The sequence below is a fragment of the Lepidochelys kempii genome, chromosome 13 (assembly GCF_965140285.1).
Source record: "Lepidochelys kempii isolate rLepKem1 chromosome 13, rLepKem1.hap1, whole genome shotgun sequence".
NCBI classification, from domain to species: domain Eukaryota; kingdom Metazoa; phylum Chordata; order Testudines; family Cheloniidae; genus Lepidochelys; species Lepidochelys kempii.
In genome coordinates, this window is record NC_136392.1 from 27,142,732 (window position 1) to 27,162,735 (window position 20,004).

The window sequence follows — 20,004 nt, forward strand, 5'->3', positions numbered from 1 at the left end:
CGCCTTCTATGATGAGATTACTGGTTCTGTGGATGAAGGGAAAGCAGTGGATGTATTGTTTCTTGACTTTAGCAAAGCTTTTGACATGGTCTCCCACAGTATTCTTGTCAGCAAGTTAAAGAAGTATGGGCTGGATGAATACACTATAAGGTGGGTAGAAAGTTGGCTAGATTGTCGGGCTCAATGGGTAGTGATCAATGGCTCCATGTCTAGTTGGAAGCCGGTGTCAAGTGGAGTGCCCCAGGGGTCGGTCCTGGGGCCGGTTTTGTTCAATATCTTCATAAATGATCTGGAGGATGGTGTGGATTGCACTCTCAGCAAATTTGCGGATGATACTAAACTGGGAGGAGTGGTAGATACGCTGGAGGGCAGGGATAGGATACAGAGGGACCTAGACAAATTGGAGGATTGGGCCAAAAGAAATCTGATGAGGTTCAATAAGGATAAGTGCAGGGTCGTGCACTTAGGACGCAAGAACCCAATGCACAGCTACAGACTAGGGACCGAATGGCTAGGCAGCAGTTCTGCGGAAAAGGACCTAGGGGTGACAGTGGACGAGAAGCTGGATATGAGTCAGCAGTGTGCCCTTGTTGCCAAGAAGGCCAGTGGCATTTTGGGATGTATAAGTAGGGGCATAGCGAGCAGATCGAGGGACGTGATCATCCCCCTCTATTCGACATTGGTGAGGCCTCATCTGGAGTACTGTGTCCAGTTTTGGGCCCCACACTACAAGAAGGATGTGGATAAATTGGAGAGAGTCCAGTGAAGGGCAACAAAAATGATTAGGGGTCTGGAACACATGATTTATGAGGAGAGACTGAGGGAACTGGGATTGTTTAGTCTGCAGAAGAGAAGAATGAGGGGGGATTTGATTTGATAGCTGCTTTAACTACCTGAGAGGTGGTTCCAGAGAGGATGGTTCTAGACTATTCTCAGTGGTAGAAGAGGACAGGACAAGGAGTAATGGTCTCAAGTTGCAGTGGGGGAGGTTTAGGTTGGATATTAGGAAAAACTTTTTCACTAGGAGGGTGGTGAAACACTGGAATGCGTTACCTAGGGAGGTGGTAGAATCTCCTTCCTTAGAAGTTTTTAAGGTCAGGCTTGACAAAGCCCTGGCTGGGATGATTTAATTGGGGATTGGTCCTGCTTTGAGCAGGGGGTTGGACTAGATGACCTCCTGAGGTCCCTTCCAACCCTGATATTCTATGATTCTACAGTGAGATGACATGGATGGAGCTGAGGAAGCAGCTATCAAGGATAATCTTTTGGCAATTGAAATATGCCTAAACCGTCCAGTGTGTAAAAGTACAGTCCTGTAATTTGGTGCTGAAAGGGGATATTGAAACCCCATGCAAAGTTATCAGAAATTTGCAAGTGACTATGACACAGCAATACAAAGGAACCCGTTTTCTATCCTCCTATTTATGAATATAGGGTTAACCACACAATCGACATGTCACACCTCTGTCATAAATTGATGGGAGAAACTACATTTGTATGTTTATTTACACAGATGTTCCTTTGCAAAAACACTAGAAGACAAACTCTGAGTTCCAAACAGCTCACAATTTCGCTCTGTCTGATACAACCCACATGACAAATGACCAGGCACAAAAGCAGACAGTGAAGAGGAGAGAAGAAATCAGTGCTGGATGGCTAAGCAAAAGAGTATTTGCAGAGCAAATCTCAGGAAAGAGTGGGAAGTGGGGGCGGGGGGAGGGGGTCCATGGGAAAGGAGGGCAGTGGGATGAATGTCTGCAGAACGATCTACAGTGTAAACAGAGATCACTTCACCTGTGTCTGAACTGTGGAATTGTGGCCAGCTTTGCAACAGCATCACACTAGTGCTGGGAGGAGGCAGAAGGGGGAGTGAATAAGAATATTGTATCCAGATGAGATGAGAGGGTACTTGGGGTTTTGCATCAGCAGAATTAAATATGAACCAGTATTTAACCAAGACACTAGGGCTGACACCCTCATGCTGAGGTGGCACATAATGTCCGGTGCTGCAGAGAGCTTTCCTTTTCTCTTTTGTCCCCCCAGCTTCCTCCATCTTCTGAGAGGGGGCAAGCTTAGTGTTATCCCACAGCTGCCATCCCTTTCCTCACTCTGTCCTGCTCTCCCTGTTCCCTTGTTCTTTTCAAATTATCATGACCTGTCCCTGGCTGCCTCTCTGCACCGGGAGCTGTGGTTGGCTGGAAAACAATCCAATATGGAGGACAGTCCTTTTATAGACTAAGCCCCTCTCCCAGGAAGGCATATTCCAAAGCTCCAGAGCTGTTTCATCTGTGCTGGTCAAAGTCACTTTTGCATCCACAGTTCTGGTCACTTGGACACACACAATACACAACTACAGACAAGTACTGATGCATGATCTGCAGGTGCAGTCAGGTAAGTAAACGTCCAAGCAGCCTGAGTGGCAGATACAAATAACTGCGAGTGTTAAACTGTAACTGCAAATTGCAAGTATAAAACTAGAAGCCAACTTCTGACAATCTGGTACTGCATTTGTAATAACAACACATAAGAAACTGTGTTGCACTAGAATGACAGGCTACTGGAGGTTTAAAGACAATATTTTTGCTGCTCACTAATTGCTGTATGCTAAGTAAAGAAGCAGTCATTATTAACCAACAATTTTAGAAGTTCTGAGACATAAGAAAACCCAAGTGTGAAAATAAATCCCAAAGATTCGTTCTAACCACTGTTGTGGAAACACAAGAGGTTTCCAGCAGTCTGTGATGCCACTTTCATAGTATGGCAAGGGACCTTAACCAAAAAATTAGCAAGCTTTAACTATGCTAAACATATCACCTTAGGTTAGCAAAGTTTTAGTCAATGTCCAAGCCTTCAGATTTAGACTTTCAATCAAGTGACTAATTACCAGCGCTTTGGAGAGCAGAGATTTCAAATTTAATGAGACACTCTTAACACAGAGCTAACAACTTCAGATATCTAAGCATTCTAAAATCCAGGAAGGATGATAAAAAAGGGAAGATTATACCCCCCCACACACACACTTTAGGATTTGCTTAAAAGAAACCAGGGTGCACCACTCCTGCTAGTGCTTTGAAATTGTGATGTATTTATTACGAGGGGGCAGATCCTGAGCTGCTGCAGCTGAGTGTAGCTCCACTGATTTCAACAGAGCTACATGGATTTAAGCAGCTAAGGAAGTTGGATGCATGTTTATGGCACCAGAGTTGTGCTCGCTTGGGGTCTGCCCACACTGCAATGAGAGGTGGGACGGCAGGACAAGTAGACATGCCCGAGATACCTTTGGTCTAGCTAATTTGAATAACAATAGCAGTGAAGCCATGGCAGCACTGGCAACTGTACAAGCCCACCTGGGTCTTGTTTAGATAGATATTTGACAGGTTTCAGAGTAACAGCCGTGTTAGTCTGTATTCGCAAAAAGAAAAGGAGTACTTGTGGCACCTTAGAGACTAACCAATTTATTTGAGCATGAGCTTTCTGTAGCTCACGAAAGCTCATGCTCAAATAAATTGGTTAGTCTCTAAGGTGCCACAAGTACTCCTTTTCTTTTTATAGATATTTGAGTGGCTAGTCCAAGCTGCTGCAGCTTTCTTGCTAGTGTTATTTGAGCTAGATCAAAGCTAGCTTGAGTATGGCTACTTGTGCTGCAATCATACAACTGACTGCAGTGTAGACATTCTCTTGGATCCATCCTCCCCTTCAGATGTTAAAAGCCAGGAGAACCCAAGTGAGCTAGTTAAGATAAAGCAGGGAATGACCCACACATCAGCCATCACACAAACTGGAGGGGATCCAAAACTTTTACTGGGCTCAGAAAAAATTGGATAACATTAATTTTTTCCCTTCATTTTCTCAGTTCAGGATCAGAAGCGAAAGTGCCAAAATACTGTGAGGAAGACTCTATCCCCACCCTGACACCAAACATTTCCCCAGAGAGGCTGTTATGAGATCTCCAACCCAATGCTCTTCACTCCAGATGTTCTAAGCATCTGAACTTTGGTGTGTTTATGTGAATCAAACTTCCCAGCCCTCCGCATGCTGCATGTCCCCAGGATACCAGAGCAAAAGAAATAACATCATGAAAGCACCAGGGAGTCAGGACTAAGAACAGGAGAGAGGTACCAAAGATCAACACAAACCAGCAAAATCAGAGAACAGATACCTGAACTAGAGCTCATGTGATACACTCACAGTCACCTACTGTGTAGACCAGAGGTAGTCAAACTGCGGCCTGTGGGCCACATCCAGCCTGCGGGACCATCCTGCCTGGCCCTTGAGCTCCCAGCTGGGGAGGCTGGCCAGGTCACGGGCTGTGAATTTTTGTTTGCTGCCAATGACCTGTTCATGACTTTTACTAAAAATACCCATGACTAAAATGTAGTCTTATTCATACATCATGTTTTCTAGACCTTTAATCATTTTTGTTGCTCTTCTCTGGACTTTCTCCAATTTGTCCACATCTTTCCTGAAATGTGGCACCCAGAACTGGACACAATACTCCAGTTGAGGCCGTATTAGCGTGAAGTAGAGTGGAAGAATGACTTCTTGTGTCTTGCTTACAACACTCCTGCTAATACTAACCAACTCCTATATACTACAGGGTAATGAAGTTTACCACAGACTTTAATGGGAGCAGAATTAGGCCAGTGCTGAGCACTTCTGAAAATTCCCTCCCTTAATTCAGATTGTAAATGTTTTAGGGCAGGGATCGTCTCTTACTATCTATATTTACAGTGCCTAGAACAGTGGGGCCCTGATCTTTTGGGGCCTTTGAGCATGATGTAATACGAAGTATTTATTATTAATTATTATTATTATTACAACAACAGTATGGTTGGTCATCAAAGCCCAGTGGGATCAAATTCTGGTCTCTCTCACACAGATGTTAATCTAAATCTCAGTGGAGTTATTCTGGATTTGTATCCAGATAACTGAGATCAAGATCTGGCCTCTGGTTCTGTTTATCTTCTCTGAGCGGATAATTAAAGAGAAGGAGGGCCTGAGCAAATCACTTGGAACAAGTATTCGCCCATCTTTAGCTACCAGCAAAACCATTGTCTATAACACTAGTAGTATACTGCATCCGGTTCTAGGGTCCACATTTTAAAAAGGTGGGTGAAAAATTGGAGATGGTGCAGAAAAGAGCCACAAAAATGATCTGCGGGCTAGAGAAAATGCCTTATAAGGAGAGACATAAGGAGCTGTTTAGCTCATCAAAAAGAAGATTGAGAGGCAACTTGATTACAATGTATAAGTATCTTCACAGGGAGAAAATACCAAGACCTAAAGGGCTCTTTAATCTAGTAGAGAAAGGAAGAACAAGAACAAGTGGCTGGAAATTGAAGCCTGATAAACTCAAATGAGAAAGAAAGTACAAATTGTTAACAGTAAGGGTGACTGACCACTGGAACAAACTATCAAGGGAAGTGGGGGATTCTCCAACTTTTGAAGCCTACAAATCTAGACTGGATGCCTTTCTGGAAGGGACACTTTAGTCAAAACGCAAATTATTGGGCTCAATATCGGGGTAACTGAGTGAAACCTGATGGCCTGCAATATACAGGAAGTCACTAGACGATCTAGTGGTCCCTTCTGCTCTTAAAATCTACGGAACCAGTTCACTGGGTCCTGTGGCTGTCAATCATTTTCTGCAGTGGGTTGATTTCTCTTGGGTGTGGATTGGACTAATCTTCATGATACTGTTTTGGAGCAGATTGAGTTTGGAACACAGGGATTGAAACACCAGATCAGAAGCTGGTCTGTGTAATCTGACATTGGCCCAAATTGGGAGCTTCAGAGGAAAGCAAAAAAATAGGACTATCAATTAATCACAGTTAATTCACGCAATTAGCTCAAAAAATTAATCGTGATTAAAAAAAATGAATTGCGATTAATCACACTGTTAAACATTAAAAGAATACCAGTTGAATGTTTTAAATATTTGTGGATGTTTTTCTACATTTTCAAATATATTGATTTCAGTTACAACACAGAATACAAAGTGTGCAGTGATCACTTTATATTATTTTTTAATTACAAATATTTTCACTGTAAACATGATAAAAGAAATAGTATTTTTCAATTCACCTCATATAAGTACTGAAGTGCAATCTCTTTATCGTGAAAGTGCAACTTGCAAATGTAGATTTTTTTTGTTACATATAACATTCCACATTTACACAAATAGAAAATTAAAAGCTCTCCCATTTGCAAGTGTGGTCACTCAAAACCAAAACAATGTAAAACTTTAGAGCCTACAAGTCCACTCAGTCCTACTTCTTCGCGAAGACAAACAAGTGTGTTTATATTTAGGGGAGCTAATGCTGCCCACTTCTTATTTACAATGTCACTTGAAAGTGAGAGCAGGCATTGCAAGGTATTTATGTGCCAGATATGCTAAACATTCGTATGCCCCTTCATGCTTCAGCCACCATTCCAGAGGACATGCTTCCATACTGATGATACTCATTAAAAAAATAATGTGTTAATTAAATTTGTGATTGAACTCCTTGGGGGAGAATTCTATGTCTCCTGCTCTGTTTTACCCACATTCTGCCATATATTACGTGTTACAGCAGTCTCAGATAATGACCCAGCACATGTTCTTTGATTTAAGAAGACTTTCATTGCAGATATGACAAAATGCAAAGAGGGTACCAATGTGAGATTTCTAAAGGCAGCTATAGAACTCAACTCAAAGTTTAAGATTCTGAAGTGCTTTCCAAAATCCGAGAGGGGCGAGGCGTGGAGAATGCTTTCAGAAGTCTTAAAAAGGAACACTCCTATGTGGAAACTACAGAACCTGAACGACCAAAAAAGAAAATCAACCTTTTGCTTTTGGCATCTGACTCAGATGATGAAAATGAATGTGTGCCAGTCCGTACTGCTTTGGATTGTTATTGAGCAGAACCCGTCATCAGCACTGACGCATGTCCTCTGGAATGGTGCTTAAAGCATGAAGGGGGACATATGAATCTTTAGAGCATTTGGCATGTAAATATCTTGTGATGCTGGCTACAACAGTGCCATGCAAATGCCTGTTCTCACTTTCAGGTAACATTGTAAACAAGAAGCAGGCAGCATTATCTTCTGCAAATGTAAACAAATTGGTTTGTCTGAGCGATTGGCTGAACAAGAAATAGGACTGAGTGGACTTGTAGGCTCTAAAGTTTTATATTGGTCTATTTTTGAATACAGTTATTTTTTGTACATAATTCTACATTTGTAAGTTCAACTTTCATGATAAAGAGATTGCACTAACGTACTTGTGTTAGGTGAATATTATTTATTTTGTTTTTTACCATGTAAATATTGGTAATTAAAATAAATATAAAGTGAGCACTGTACACTTTGTATTCCATGTTGTAATTGAAATAAATATATTTGAAAATGTAGAAAACATTCAAAATATTTAAATGGTATTCTATTATTGTTTAACAGCGTGATTAATTGCACAATTGTGATTCATATTTTTAATTGCTTGACAGCCCTACAAAAAAGCAACCCCTCCCCCCCAAAACCCCAGTGCACTTAGCTGGTTGTGCAATCCTGTGCCAAAGGATTAAATATTTTCCTTGCATTCCTAAACCACAGGACTGCTCTGTTTACATGGCCCCTTGCCTCAGTATTTTCAGGATCTTGGTGAGCATCATTAGAATACACATGCAGGCAGTTTCCTATATTGTACAGCATGGTTGGTTTGGTTTTTTTAAATACACAGTGTGATTATGGTCTATTGTGCCCATAATCCAGGGATTAAGGGTCCTTAACAGAGTGCATTGGCCCACTTGACCAAGAGTGCCTGCTATCACGCTATTGATCTAGGGACTACAGAGGCATCTCACACCCCATGCTGTGGGTCCAATACTAAAAAAGTGCCATCCATGGAATTATTAACACAGTTCCTTCAGCTCTCCACGTTCATTGTTCTCCCACCCAAATACTGACTAGGCTAGTCCTTGCTTAGCTAGTGAGACATGATGAGCTCACAGTCCAAGGGGGGATGGTCACCATTAGGCAACCTCTGGCAGCAAGGAGCTGATGTTGGGGCTCTGATGCCATGCACTTTCCTGGCAGAGCAGGAAAAAGGTGAGGCCAGAATACGCTGTGCTACACTGACCCTTGGCTCCTGCTGTGGCTCTTACAGCCCAGGGTAATTTAGAGCCACCCTTGGGCTGATCTAACCTGGCCCAGGCACACAAACCAGTGCAGCTCCATTGACTCTAGTGCTGATTTACACCAGCTGAGGATCTGTCCTGGCATCTCCACAGCGAAAGGGTAAGGTAGGAGTGACATTTATTCCTCTAATATTTATGTGCTGGCTGCTGAATGTTATTTGACAGGGCAAATATTTACCCTCAGTATCGCTGATAGCATCAGTAACCATGAACAGCATTATCTGAAGAATAATCAATGTTCAGTTGAAACTCTCGGGACCCAACAGCTGATCCTAAACTACCTTGGTAGACAGAGAATCCTGGTCAAACACTCCAATATATGTGTCTACTTGCAATATCTATGTTTGCATTTTTTCACAGACGTCTCCAGGATTGGCTGTTGGGTAGAGCTGGGCAGGAAATGTGTTTCCCACTCTGGGAATATTTTTGAGAGTTTGGATTTGTTTCCCATTCTGCATCAGGAAAAACCAGAGCCCCCCTCCCCCCTTTTCTTAAAAAAACCCACAAACTAGAGAGAGGGAGCCCCACCCCTGCCTAGCCAAGGACAAGACACTCACCTGGGCTGGGGGAGACCTGGGTTCCAGACCTTGCTCTACATCAGTCAGAGCAAAGACTTTAACTCAGGTCTCCACACAGCCCAGGTGAGTGCCCTGACCACCACCAGGCTACAGACTGTTCTGGAGTGGGGCTCTCTCTCTTTTTGACCAGCAATTCTATCTTGGAACAGTCCTGTGAACAGTTTCTGTTTTGACAAATCAGCCTTTTCCAACGAAAAATAATTTTGTTGAAAAATTCCTGACCAGGCTAGCTGCTAGGGAGAGTAGTCCCAGGGCCCTAGGGGCTCTTCTGGGGCGGCTGTTCACAGCTGATGTATTGCTGCACCAGTGATCTTCAACTGCCAGAAGGCAACTGGAGCTGGGCACAAACTGTAGCAGTACTGAGACTGCTGTAAACTGCTCCAGCTGTAGCCTGGCCATGATACATGAAGCTGGTACACTGCCAAATATGCCCAGTGTTTAAGGACATGATCACATACCATTTTTTTCACAGGACCACTGCCTTGTTCAGCGTACGGGATGGGCAGCACTCCCTTAAAGAGCAGCAATTCAGTATTTTGGCAGGGGTCCTATGGAAAAAATAGTGTGATTAAAAACTGTATCAACGCAAGTTCACAGGCAAGCTTAAATCTGGGATTTCCTAACTGTTGAGTGCCTGACTTTGCAACCTGACTAATGTTCTTTTAACATAGCTTGTCCCCTTCTGCACCATCTCCTCCCAGGTGTCCCAGTTCTGTTTACACCACAACACCAGTTCCTCATCCCTCACCTGGTCACTACTAGGGTTGCCAACCCTCCCAGTTTTGCTGGGAGTCTCCCGGAATTGGGCTCTATCTCCTGGAGGCTACTGAAGCGAAACCGGGAGATTTTAGGCTGCTAAAAGTCTGGCGTCACAGCGGGGCTAAGGCAGGCTCCCTACCTGCCCTGGCTCCACACTGCTCCTGGAAGCAGCCAGCATGACCCTGCAGCCCATGGGGTGGAGCCAGGAGGTCTCAGTGCACTGCCCTACCCCAAGCACCAACTTTGCAGCTCCCATTGGCCAGGAACTGCAGCCAATGGGAGCTGTGGGGGTGGTGCCTGCAGGCAGGGGCAGCGCGCAGAGCCCCCTGTGCCCCACCCCCCCCGCCAGGGGCCACAAGGATGTGCTAGCAGCTTCCGGGAGCAGCACGGTGCCAGGGCAGGTAGGGAACCTGCCTTAGCCCCGCTGCACCACCGACCAGGAGGCATCAGAGGTAAGCACCTCCCGCACTCCCTCCTGCAGCCCAACCCCCTGCCCCAGCCTGGTGAAAATGAATGAGGGTGGGGGAGAGTGAGTGACAGAGGGAGGGGGGATGGAGTGAGCAGGGCGGGGCCTCAGAGAAGGGGTAGGGAAGGGGTGGGGCAGGGGGCGGGGCAAGGGTGTTTGGGTTTGTGTGATTAAACTGTTGGCAACCCTAGTCAGTACCAATCACCACCTCTCAGGCTGCTGGTCCCAGGCCCAGGCTCCTTGCCCTGTTAGTCCTAGTCTCACTCATCCAGGCTCCTGATCCCAGTCTCCCTCATCTCCCATTCCCAGTTTCCTTGCCTAGATATTCTCAGTCCTGTTCTCTCTTACCCCTGCCGGCTCTTTGCTCCCAGTTTCCTTGCCCAGCCAGCCCCACTTCCCTCCCACACTCCCTGAATATCTCCCTCTTTCTCTCTCACACAGGCTCCAGTGGCCCTCTTACCATGCTCCCCAACCCCCTGTCTCCCAGTCCCAGTCTCCTTTCCCAGGCCTCTCATCGAATCTCAGGGTCCCCTCCTCCCCTAGCTTCTTGTCCCAGTCTCTGTGCCCAGCCAGTCCCAGTCCTCCCCCAAACACCAGCTCCATATCAGACTATGCCCTGCCCCCCGCCTCCTTCACCCACTCTACTGGTTCTGGGTCCAAGTCTCCTCCCCAGCTCTTCATCCAATGTCAGTTGCTCCACCACCTGACTCCCACCAGTCCCCTTGCCCAGTCTGTCCCAGTCGCTGCCCCCATCCGCCTCCAGCCCCACTCTCCACCCCCAGCCACTGTCACAAGCCACTCCTCCAGCCTTCCCCTGCAATGCCCTTGTCTCCTCTGTATTTGAATGAGGACATGTCCTCCTCCATATTGCCTGGCTGGCAGCTGGAGTGCAGGGGCATTGAAAACACAGGACAGACTCCCTTCTCTCAGTTCCAGTGCCCAGCCCCCACCCTGGCCCAGAGCAGCCTTTAAAGAGAAACTCTGGGTTCACCCCTGTAGCCCTGTGCTGGAGGGGGTATTGTCAGTCACTCTGTGGTGAGGGCATATGTGTGGTTCAGTCAGACATAGGAGCTGACAGGAGATGAGCAGGCTCAGTGAGGACTGGATCTTGGGAGATTTTAGCTGTTAAACTCTAGCAAGTCTCAAGTGAGCCTGTGTAAACTGCAATTATTCAAAAGATACAACTTGGCCAGATTTGGGAGGATTTTCATGGGGATGGCAAAGGACACATCCCTGACGCACAGGCCACCTCCCCCTACCAAATTTCAAGTCCATGCTCCACTGCATAGGGGTGCTAGATCTTTTTTGTAATAGACAACTGAGAGCCAGCAGCTGACCAACATTCTGATCACTTAGGCAATAATTAGCTCCACCAGGTAAGGCCTGATGGAGGAGGGGAGCACTTAATTGCCTAAGCAGACAGGGAGTTGATGAGCTGTGGAGCTAATTATCCCACCAGCTGGGGAGGCTAGTGTGATGAAGTGGGAATATTTTATGAGCCCTTTGTGTGCCTCAGTTTCCCCTATATGCTGCATTGTTACCCAGTGGGTGGGAAAGGACTGAATGCTCTCGGAGTAGGCTAAGAGACATAGAGGTGGGTGTCAGCAAGTGGTCTGGGCCTACTCCCCATATCAATGGAGCATTTGAGAAGACAATGGCAGAACATTCGCATCTAGCACCCAATGCCCCAGAGGGACATTGTTCAGCAGGGAAGCTGAGCATTATTCCCAAGCTGAAAACAAAGGACTGTAAGGTGTGCGGGGGAAGGGAGAAATTGGCTGCTGGAGGGAGTTGGGGCTCTCACCCAAGGAGGACAGGTGTAGAGACAGACAGCTTGAACCAAGGGCTTCACTACAGCTTTGGCTGGGCTCTGGGCTAACCACAATGGACTAAATTTAACCTTCATTTCTCTGCACTACCCTAAGGACTTCCCATGCTGTGTTCCAGAAAATGAATAAACCCGACTGTTCCGACAATGGTGTGTGACCCTCACTGCAAACGCTCTGGGAGGTGCATTAATCCCTGCAGAGTGGACAAGTCTCCATCAGGGCTCTCTCCCAGCTGAACTGGCTGACTGGAGCTCACAGTGTGAAGCAGGTGTGCTGCAGGCCCAGAGGGCGAGTCTAAGGAGGCGGTGAAGATGCCTGGCTTACCCTGGAGGAAGAGTGAGACCCCTAGTGGATGAGGGACACTGACAGGGTTCCTTCTAGGGACTGTTCCAAAGCTGGGGCTGTAGCACTGATCCTGTGGATCTGTGGCAGCTAGTTAAAAGCACCGTGAGGATGTGCAAAGCAGAGAAGGGCTAGCAGAGCCCAGGGGAAGCCTGGTCTCTGGCTGGTGAGACTGCATCCTCTCCCTCGAGAAAGGGCTGAGGATTGAAGGACAATGTATATAGTACTGCTGCATGGGGATTGTGACGGTGGCAGAAGATAAATAAAAAACTCACCGAAGTGTTCACAAAGCAAGGGGTGTTGGAGGCTGTTTGCGGGGGACCCCAGGGTGGGAGAGGAGCCTGTCACATTATATTTCCAAAGAAAAGGTCACCAGAATTCTTTTAACGTTGCAAAGTGATGTATGTTTGCTAAACCCATTTGCAGAAACAGCTCAACAGTTTTGGCTGAAATTTTCCAAAATAATGCAGCCCGAGGCAGACATCCAGCTTGGAAAATTTGTCTCACAGTTAAAGCATGTCAAAGTTATCAGCAACTGAAAATGATCCTATAATGGGATGCGTCAGGCAGCCCTAATACTAGGCAATGCTATCAGCCCTGCCTATAATATGAAAGAGTTTGGGAGCAATGTCTATGGAACCCTGTTCATCCCCATTAAACACTAAAGGGCTTTTCAATACAGATTAGGGATGTGGGCAATAGTCCGACTCTGCTTCCCATTGCCATTGGCTGGCAATTCAGAGATGATACTGGTGGGCCCTCTGAAAAGCAGTAGTCCTGGTTGCTTCCACATTTATTCCCTCAGTGCCCATGGTGGGACTGGACTTGCCTTTCCCCTCCAAAGGCAGAATGGCATTAGGCAGTAGTGTGGCATCACTATGCATTCTCCTCCCCAGAGCTATGGCAGCTAAAGCCCTCCACTGCCTGTGATGGGAGAGAGACATAGCAGAAGTTGCTACCAATGAGGAGGTTTCAGAGTGGTAGCCATGTTAGTCTGTATCAGCAAAAATGAGGAGTCCTTGTGGCCCGTTAGAGACTAACAAATTTATTTGGGCATAAGCTTTCATGGGTTAGAAACCACTTCATCAGATGCATGGAGTGAAAATACAGGAGCAGATATAAATACAGAAAAGGATGGGGGTTGCTTTACCAAGTGTGAGGTCAGTCTAACGAGAAATCAATTAACAGCAGAATACCAAGGGAGGAAAAATAACTTTTGAAGTGGTAAGAGAGTGGCCCATTACAGACAGTTGACAAGAAGGTGTGAGTAACAGTAGGGAGAAATTAGTATTGGGGAAATTAAGTTTAGGTTTTGTAATGACCCAACCACTCCCAGTCTCTAATCAGGCCGAATCTGATGGTATCCAGTTTGCAAATTAATTCCAGTTCTGCAGCTTCATGTTGGAGTCTGTTTTTGAATTTTTTTTTTTGAAGAATTGCCACTTTTAGGTCTGTTATTGAGTGACCAGAGAGATTGAAGTGTTCTCCTACTGGTTTTTGAATGTTATGATTCCTGATGTCAGATTTGTGTCCATTTATTCTTTTGCGTAGAGACTGTCCGGTTTGGCCAATGTACATGGCAGAGGGGCATTGCTGGCACATGATGGCATATATCACATTGGTAGATGTGCAGGTGAACGAGCCCTTGATGGTGTGGCTGATGTGGTTACATGCTATGATGGTGTCCCTTGAATAGATATATGGACAGAGTTGGTACCGGGGTTTGTAGCAGGGTTTGGTTCCTGGGTTGGTGTTTTTGTTGTGTGATGTGTAGTTGCTGGTGAGTATTTGCTTCAGGTTGGGGGGCTGTCTGTAAGCGAGGACTGGCCTGTCTCCCAAGATCTGTGAGAGTGATGGGTCGTCCTTCAGGATAGCTTGTAGATCCTTGATGATGCGTTGGACAGGTTTTAGTTGGGGGCTGTAGGTGACAGCTAGTGGCGTTCTGTTACTTTCTTTATTGTGCCTGTCTTCTTGTGACTTCTCGGTACCCTTCTGGCTCTGTCAATCTGTTTCTTCACTTCACCAGGTGGGTACTGCAGTTTTAAGAATGCTTGATAGAGATTCTGTATGTGTTTGTCTCTGTCTGAGGGATCGGAGCAAATGTGGTTGTAACTTGGAGCTTGGCTGTAGACAATGGCAGGGGAAATGACAATGACAATGTAGACAATGTAGACAAAGCTGGAGGCATGTAGGTAAATATATCGGTCAGTAGGTTTCCGGTATAGGGTGGGGTTTATGTACCATCGCTTATTAGCACTGTAATGTCTAGGAAGTGGACCTCTTGTGTGGACTGGTCCAGGTTGAGGTTGATGGTAGGTTGGAAATTGTTGAAATCTTGGTGGAATTCCTCAAGGGCCTCCTTCTCATGGGTCCAGATGATGAAGAGGTCATCAGTGTAGCACAAGTAGAGTAGGGGTGTAAGGGTACAAGAGTTGAGGAAGCGTTGTTCTAAGTCAGCCATAAAAATGTTGGCATACTGAGGGGCCATGCGGGTACCCATAGCAGTCCAAATAAATTTGTTAGTCTCTAAGATGCCACAAGGACTCCTCATTATTTTTACCAATGAGGAGGTTGACAACAGATGCTATTGGAGAAGGAATATTAACGGTGAGGCATCCTGTGATAACCTGAACATTGGGAGGTGATGCAGACAGACTTTTGGGGTATGGGATGAATTGGATTACTATGAAAACAAGGCAGATGCCTTCAAGGAAGACAGCGTCTTCAAGAAAAGCATTTAACAAGGTGAGATCTGTACCCCTCCTGCACCTGTGTTTGATCTGAGAAGGGAGGTGGTGGTGGCGGCGGGGACCAAAGCGTATTCCCAGCTTGCCAATTTGTCTATGCTATTTTATACAGCTTGCACTGTTCTTGCTGGGTTTGGAAGCTGATTTCTGCCTGGAAAATGAATGTGTGCTGTGAAAAGAGAACCCATTGAACACAATTGTTTGCTGCTGGGAAAGTGGCACTAACAGCTGGTGGAGAATTTTTCAACAAAACATTTTTTGCTGAAAACTGACAATTTGTCTAAACCAAAACTTTCCAAGGAAACATATCGGTTTCAATGACAGTTTCCTCAGGTCGAGGGTGGACTTTTTGGTCAAAACAAGAGAAAGAGAGACACTCCCCAGAATAGCCAATAGTTAGACTCGGAAGAATTAATGGGGTTTTCGTATATTTTGGACAGATATATCAATATTTATTTGAAGCTTATTTTTGTTTTTGTTTTTATGGATTCACATTTTCTCAGTTGTGTGAAATTAGGGGAAGTCAGACAATTATTTAATGGTAGTATATGTTGAAATGTAACAAGCTTAATTCAAAAGTCCAAATGACTGGATTTTGACTCTAAGTTCTCAAGCAGCGTTTTTCTTACTTTGCCTATATGTAAATTTCTGTCATCATCGCTGGACATATTTTTGTGTTGGTTTGTGTGTGTGTGTGTGTGTGTGTGTGTATATATGGTGAAATCAATGTTTACCAATATTTAAAAATAAAAATTTAATCCTTCCAAGCCTACCAATGCAGTGCTGGCGAGTGAATTATAAAGTGATTCACAGACCCCTAGATTCCAAGGCTAGAAGGGGCCATTGGGATCATCTAGTCTGACCTCCTGTATAACACAGGCCAGAGACCTGCCCCAACATAATTCCTAGAGCAGAGCTTTTAGAAACACATCCAATATTGATTTTTTTAAAAAAAATGCCAGTGATAGAGAATCCACCACAACCCTTGGTAAATTGTTTGAATGATTAATTACCCTACTTTACACTTTCTTTCCAGTCTGAATTTGTCTAGCTTCAACTTGCAGCTGTTGGATCATGTTATACCTTTCTCTGCCAGATAGAAGAGCCAAGAGTCGTTGGCAACATGGCAACCTCAAGTCACACCATAACCTTCTGTTTGTTAAACTAAACAGACTGAGTTACTCGAGTAAGGCGTATTTTCTAATCCTTCATTTGGTTTACACAGTGTGATTTACACAAACACTGATGAACTGTTTTCTGTGCTTCTCAGAGAAATAAATAAATACTTTGCTCTTCTCTAGCATTTATCAGAGAACATTTACATTTAGCTATTACCTGATTTATCTGCATTTATATATATAGCATTTCATATACTTTAATTTAAAGATCTCAAAGAAATTTAGAGGCATTAGTCAACTAAACCTCACCCTGCTGTGATGGGTATATTAGTCACACTATTTCACAGAAAGTTAAATTGGGATACAGAGGGTCTGATTTTCAGGAGTCTGAAACTACTCTCCCACGCTCATTGAAGTCAGTGCCAAAGCTCTCATTGATTTTAATGGTGCAAGATCAGGGGCTGGGTATGCACAAACAGCCAAAAAAGCACACACATGCCTGCATTTTCATGCAACCATGCATAGATGCATCTGTCTAGCCACATGGGCCTCCAATTTTGCGTGTGCAAAGTAGACATACATGTATGTGCCTAGAGGGTCCTGAAAACAGGACCCAAAGTCATGAACAGTGTTCCCTCTAATTTTTCCCACCCATGTGTGGAATGAATTTTGTTATGTGCACAAATATAGAGGTGATGTGTCACTCAACCTTCATATTGGCGCACATAAAAAATTCATGTAGTGGGATGGGAACGAGGGTTTAGGGGTGTGAGAGGGGGCTCAGGGCTGGGGAAGAGGGTTGGGGTGCAGGGATGGGAGGGCTTTGGCTGGGAGTGCGGATTCTGGGATGGGGCAGGGGATGAGGGGCTTAGGGTGCAGGAGGGTGCTCTGGGGCTACGGTGGGGAGAGAGAGGACTCCTCTCCGCTCTCTCTCCTTGCAACAGCACCTGGGCTGGGTGGGAAAGGAGCCTGTCCCATGGCAGGTCCTGGGTGGGAGCTGCAGGATAGGCGCCTGGCCCCTGCAGGTCCGGGTCGGGGCTGGTTCGGGGAGGGGTGCCCCGGGAGCAACAGATCCAGGCCTGGCCGCCCAGGTTCAGGCAGGACTGTCCTGGCCGTGGCTGGGTCCAGGCTGCCCTGGCCATGGCTGGGTCCGGTCCGGGCCTTGCCACCCCAGCTGGGTTCGGACCTGGGTAAGGGAACCTCAGCTACGGTAAGTTGGGGGCTGGGCTAGGTTGGGGCTGGGGGTGGGGAGCCCCTCCCCTGGCTGCAGTAGGTCCCTGGGCGAGTTCCCTGAGTGCCTGCTCAATGCTAAATAGGCTGCTGCACGGCCGCGCAGCCACACAGCTTACAGGGAACTTGGTCATGGAGTGACTTCACCAGGTGATCAGTGGCAGAATAGAAGCCAGGAGTCCTGACTCACAGAGTACCCCGCTCTAAAAGCTAGACCTGCCAACACTAGCCATTTCAGCTTTGTTCCGAGATGAGTTAATGCTGACATGTTACACATGTCATTGGAGGGCTGTGGTTTTGAGTTTTTCCAGGATTTTTCCAATAACTTTGCTCATTTTGAAGTTTCAGGAGTAAAAGAACCCTGAGCTATTCTACACTGGTGCAGTTTTGTTGGCGTTAGTGGAGTGACACTGATTTACAGCAGCTGAGGGGCCGGTCCATTGACTTCAATGGAACTACACTGATATTCACCTGATGGGCATGTGGCTCACTTAGCAACTCCCTTGTTATCATTTACACCAGCTCAGGATATGGCCCATTGACTTCAGTGGAGCTAGGTTGATTTCCACCTGCTGAGGATCTGGCCCCTGAAGTTTATTGGCTTTGTTTGTATTATTTAGATTGTGTCGTTTTAATCATTCACATGCACACAGGATGAGAGGAAAAGGGAATTTCCTGGTTCTCATTCATGCATCTCAGTCTCCCCTCTGTATTTTCCCCTACAACAACATGACACTATTTTTCCTCCCAGTGCCTCAATGGGATGACTCCACTAGGTACAAAATGAGTAAAAAAACCCTTCTCAGCTCACTTACGTCAAGAGGGGACAGCAGGGCTGGAAGTTCTGGGAATCGCAGGAGAAAGTATTGTCTTAGGTGAGTTCCAGCCCAATGGTATGACTCTGGTGGCTGGGATGGTTCATCCCTGAAATGTAGCCACCTCTAAAGAGGAACGGTGTGGCTCTGCACTGGTAGCACCATGTCAAAGCTTTTGCCAGGAGGAGAAGTAAAAAAACAACACGTCTGATTGAAACAAATGGAATTTTGGAGTTGGGACTGACCAGGCCATTGATGTAAATCCCACTGTTCTTAGCTTTTAACAATCGCCAAGTGATCGGTATTCTCTCTACTGCCCCGGCGTGAGTCATCAGCAGCAGAAAGGGAGCCTATTACATCTGAATCTAGAAGCATGAGCCTTAAGATCATTAAGTCCCAGGCAGACTGCGAAGAGCAACAAAAGGATCTCACAAAACTGAGTGGGCAACAAAATGACAGATGAAATTCAGTGTTGATAAATACAAAGTAATGCACATTGGAAAACATAAACCCAACTACACATATAAAATGTTGGGGTCTAAATTAGGTGTTATCACTCAAGAAAGATCTTGGAGTTCTCTGAAAACATCCACTTAATGTGCAGCAGCAGTCCAAAAAATGAACAGAAAGCTGGGAATCCTTAAGAAAGGAATAGATAATAAGACAGAAAATATATTGCCTCTATATAAATCCATGATATGCCCACATTTTGAATACTGTGTGCAGATGTGGTTGCTCCATCTCAAAAAAGATATATTGGAATTGGAAAAGGTTCAGAAAAGGGCAATACAAACAATTAGGGGTATGGAACGGCTGCCGTATGAGGAGAGATTAATAAGACTGTGGTTTTTTAGCTTGGAAAAGAGACGACTAAGGGGGGATATGACAAAAGTCTATAAAATCATGACTGGTGTGAAGAAAGTAAATAAGAAAGTGTTATTTACTCCTTCTCAGAACAGAAGAACTAGGGGGCACCAAATGAAATTAATAAACAGCAGGTTTAAAACAAAGAAAAGGAAGTATTTTTTTACATAACACAGTCAACCTATGGAACTCCTTACCAGAGGATGTTGTGAAGGCCAAGACTATAACAAGGTTCAAAAAAGAACTAGATAAGTTCATGGAGGATAGGTCCATCAATGGCTATTAGCTAGGATGGGAAGGGATGGTGTCCCTAGCCTCTATTTGCTAGAAACTAGGAATGGGTGACAGGGGATGGCTCACTTGATGATTACCTGTTCTGTTCATTCCCTCCGGGGCACCTGGCATAAGCCACTGTCGGAAGACAGGATACTGGGGTAGATACACCTTTGGTCTGACCCAGTATGGCTGCTCTTATGTTCTTCTGCCATCGCCAAAGGGTGCTTAGAGTCCCTGCACCGATTTACAGCCCCACAGAAGCCTGCGTGGGAGGTGGAGGGTGAACTAGGACAGAGCTTGGCCTGCAAACTTTTTCCTACTGTTTATCCTAAAGTTTTCCTTCTGCATCGTCCCGCTTTGTCCTTGGCAACCAGTGAGAATCACTGATACCAGCTTCCTTTCCGCCTGCCATGTTTCACCCAGTGAAACACAGAATGGAGGTGCTGCCCATCTCTAGTTGTTAAAGATCCCATAGTGCTTTAGGTTACGAGTAGTGGTGCTAACTCCGGTGTCTTAGTGAAATTCTGATTGGGGGAAATTATGTTCTACCTGCCTAAAGTTCTCTCTCTTGCTTCAACTGCATTCAGCAGTCTTGTTCACCGACAGTCCTGGACTGCTGTGTTCTATTGAACAGCTGTTTCATTCCACCCCAGAAGTGGTTGCAGTAACTCCTTTGCACTACATCTAACCCATGCCTCTGTATTGCAGTGTATAAAGCTCTTTGGGATCTGCCAGACAAAGAACAGCTATATAAATGTACAATTAGATGTACAATTACATTCACCTTGGGTAGTACCTTATTCCAC

The 20,004-nt window shown here is 45.5% G+C and overlaps 1 protein-coding gene across 6 annotated transcripts in view; it reads right to left on the minus strand.

Annotated features, from left to right (window-relative positions):
- RALY (RALY heterogeneous nuclear ribonucleoprotein) overlaps positions 1-20,004 on the minus strand; it is a 277,650-nt gene that overhangs the window by 131,242 nt on the left and 126,404 nt on the right. For 4 of the 6 annotated variants that reach the window (XM_073309890.2, XM_073309888.2, XM_073309893.2 and 1 more), the window contains one exon: positions 9,211-9,300. The exons of the other annotated variants lie outside the window; for them this stretch is intronic. In XM_073309890.2, coding sequence (XP_073165991.1) covers positions 9,211-9,213 — 3 coding nt within the window. In that variant the 5' untranslated portion in view covers positions 9,214-9,300. The remainder of the gene's footprint in view (positions 1-9,210; positions 9,301-20,004) is intronic. 6 annotated transcript variants of the gene reach the window in all.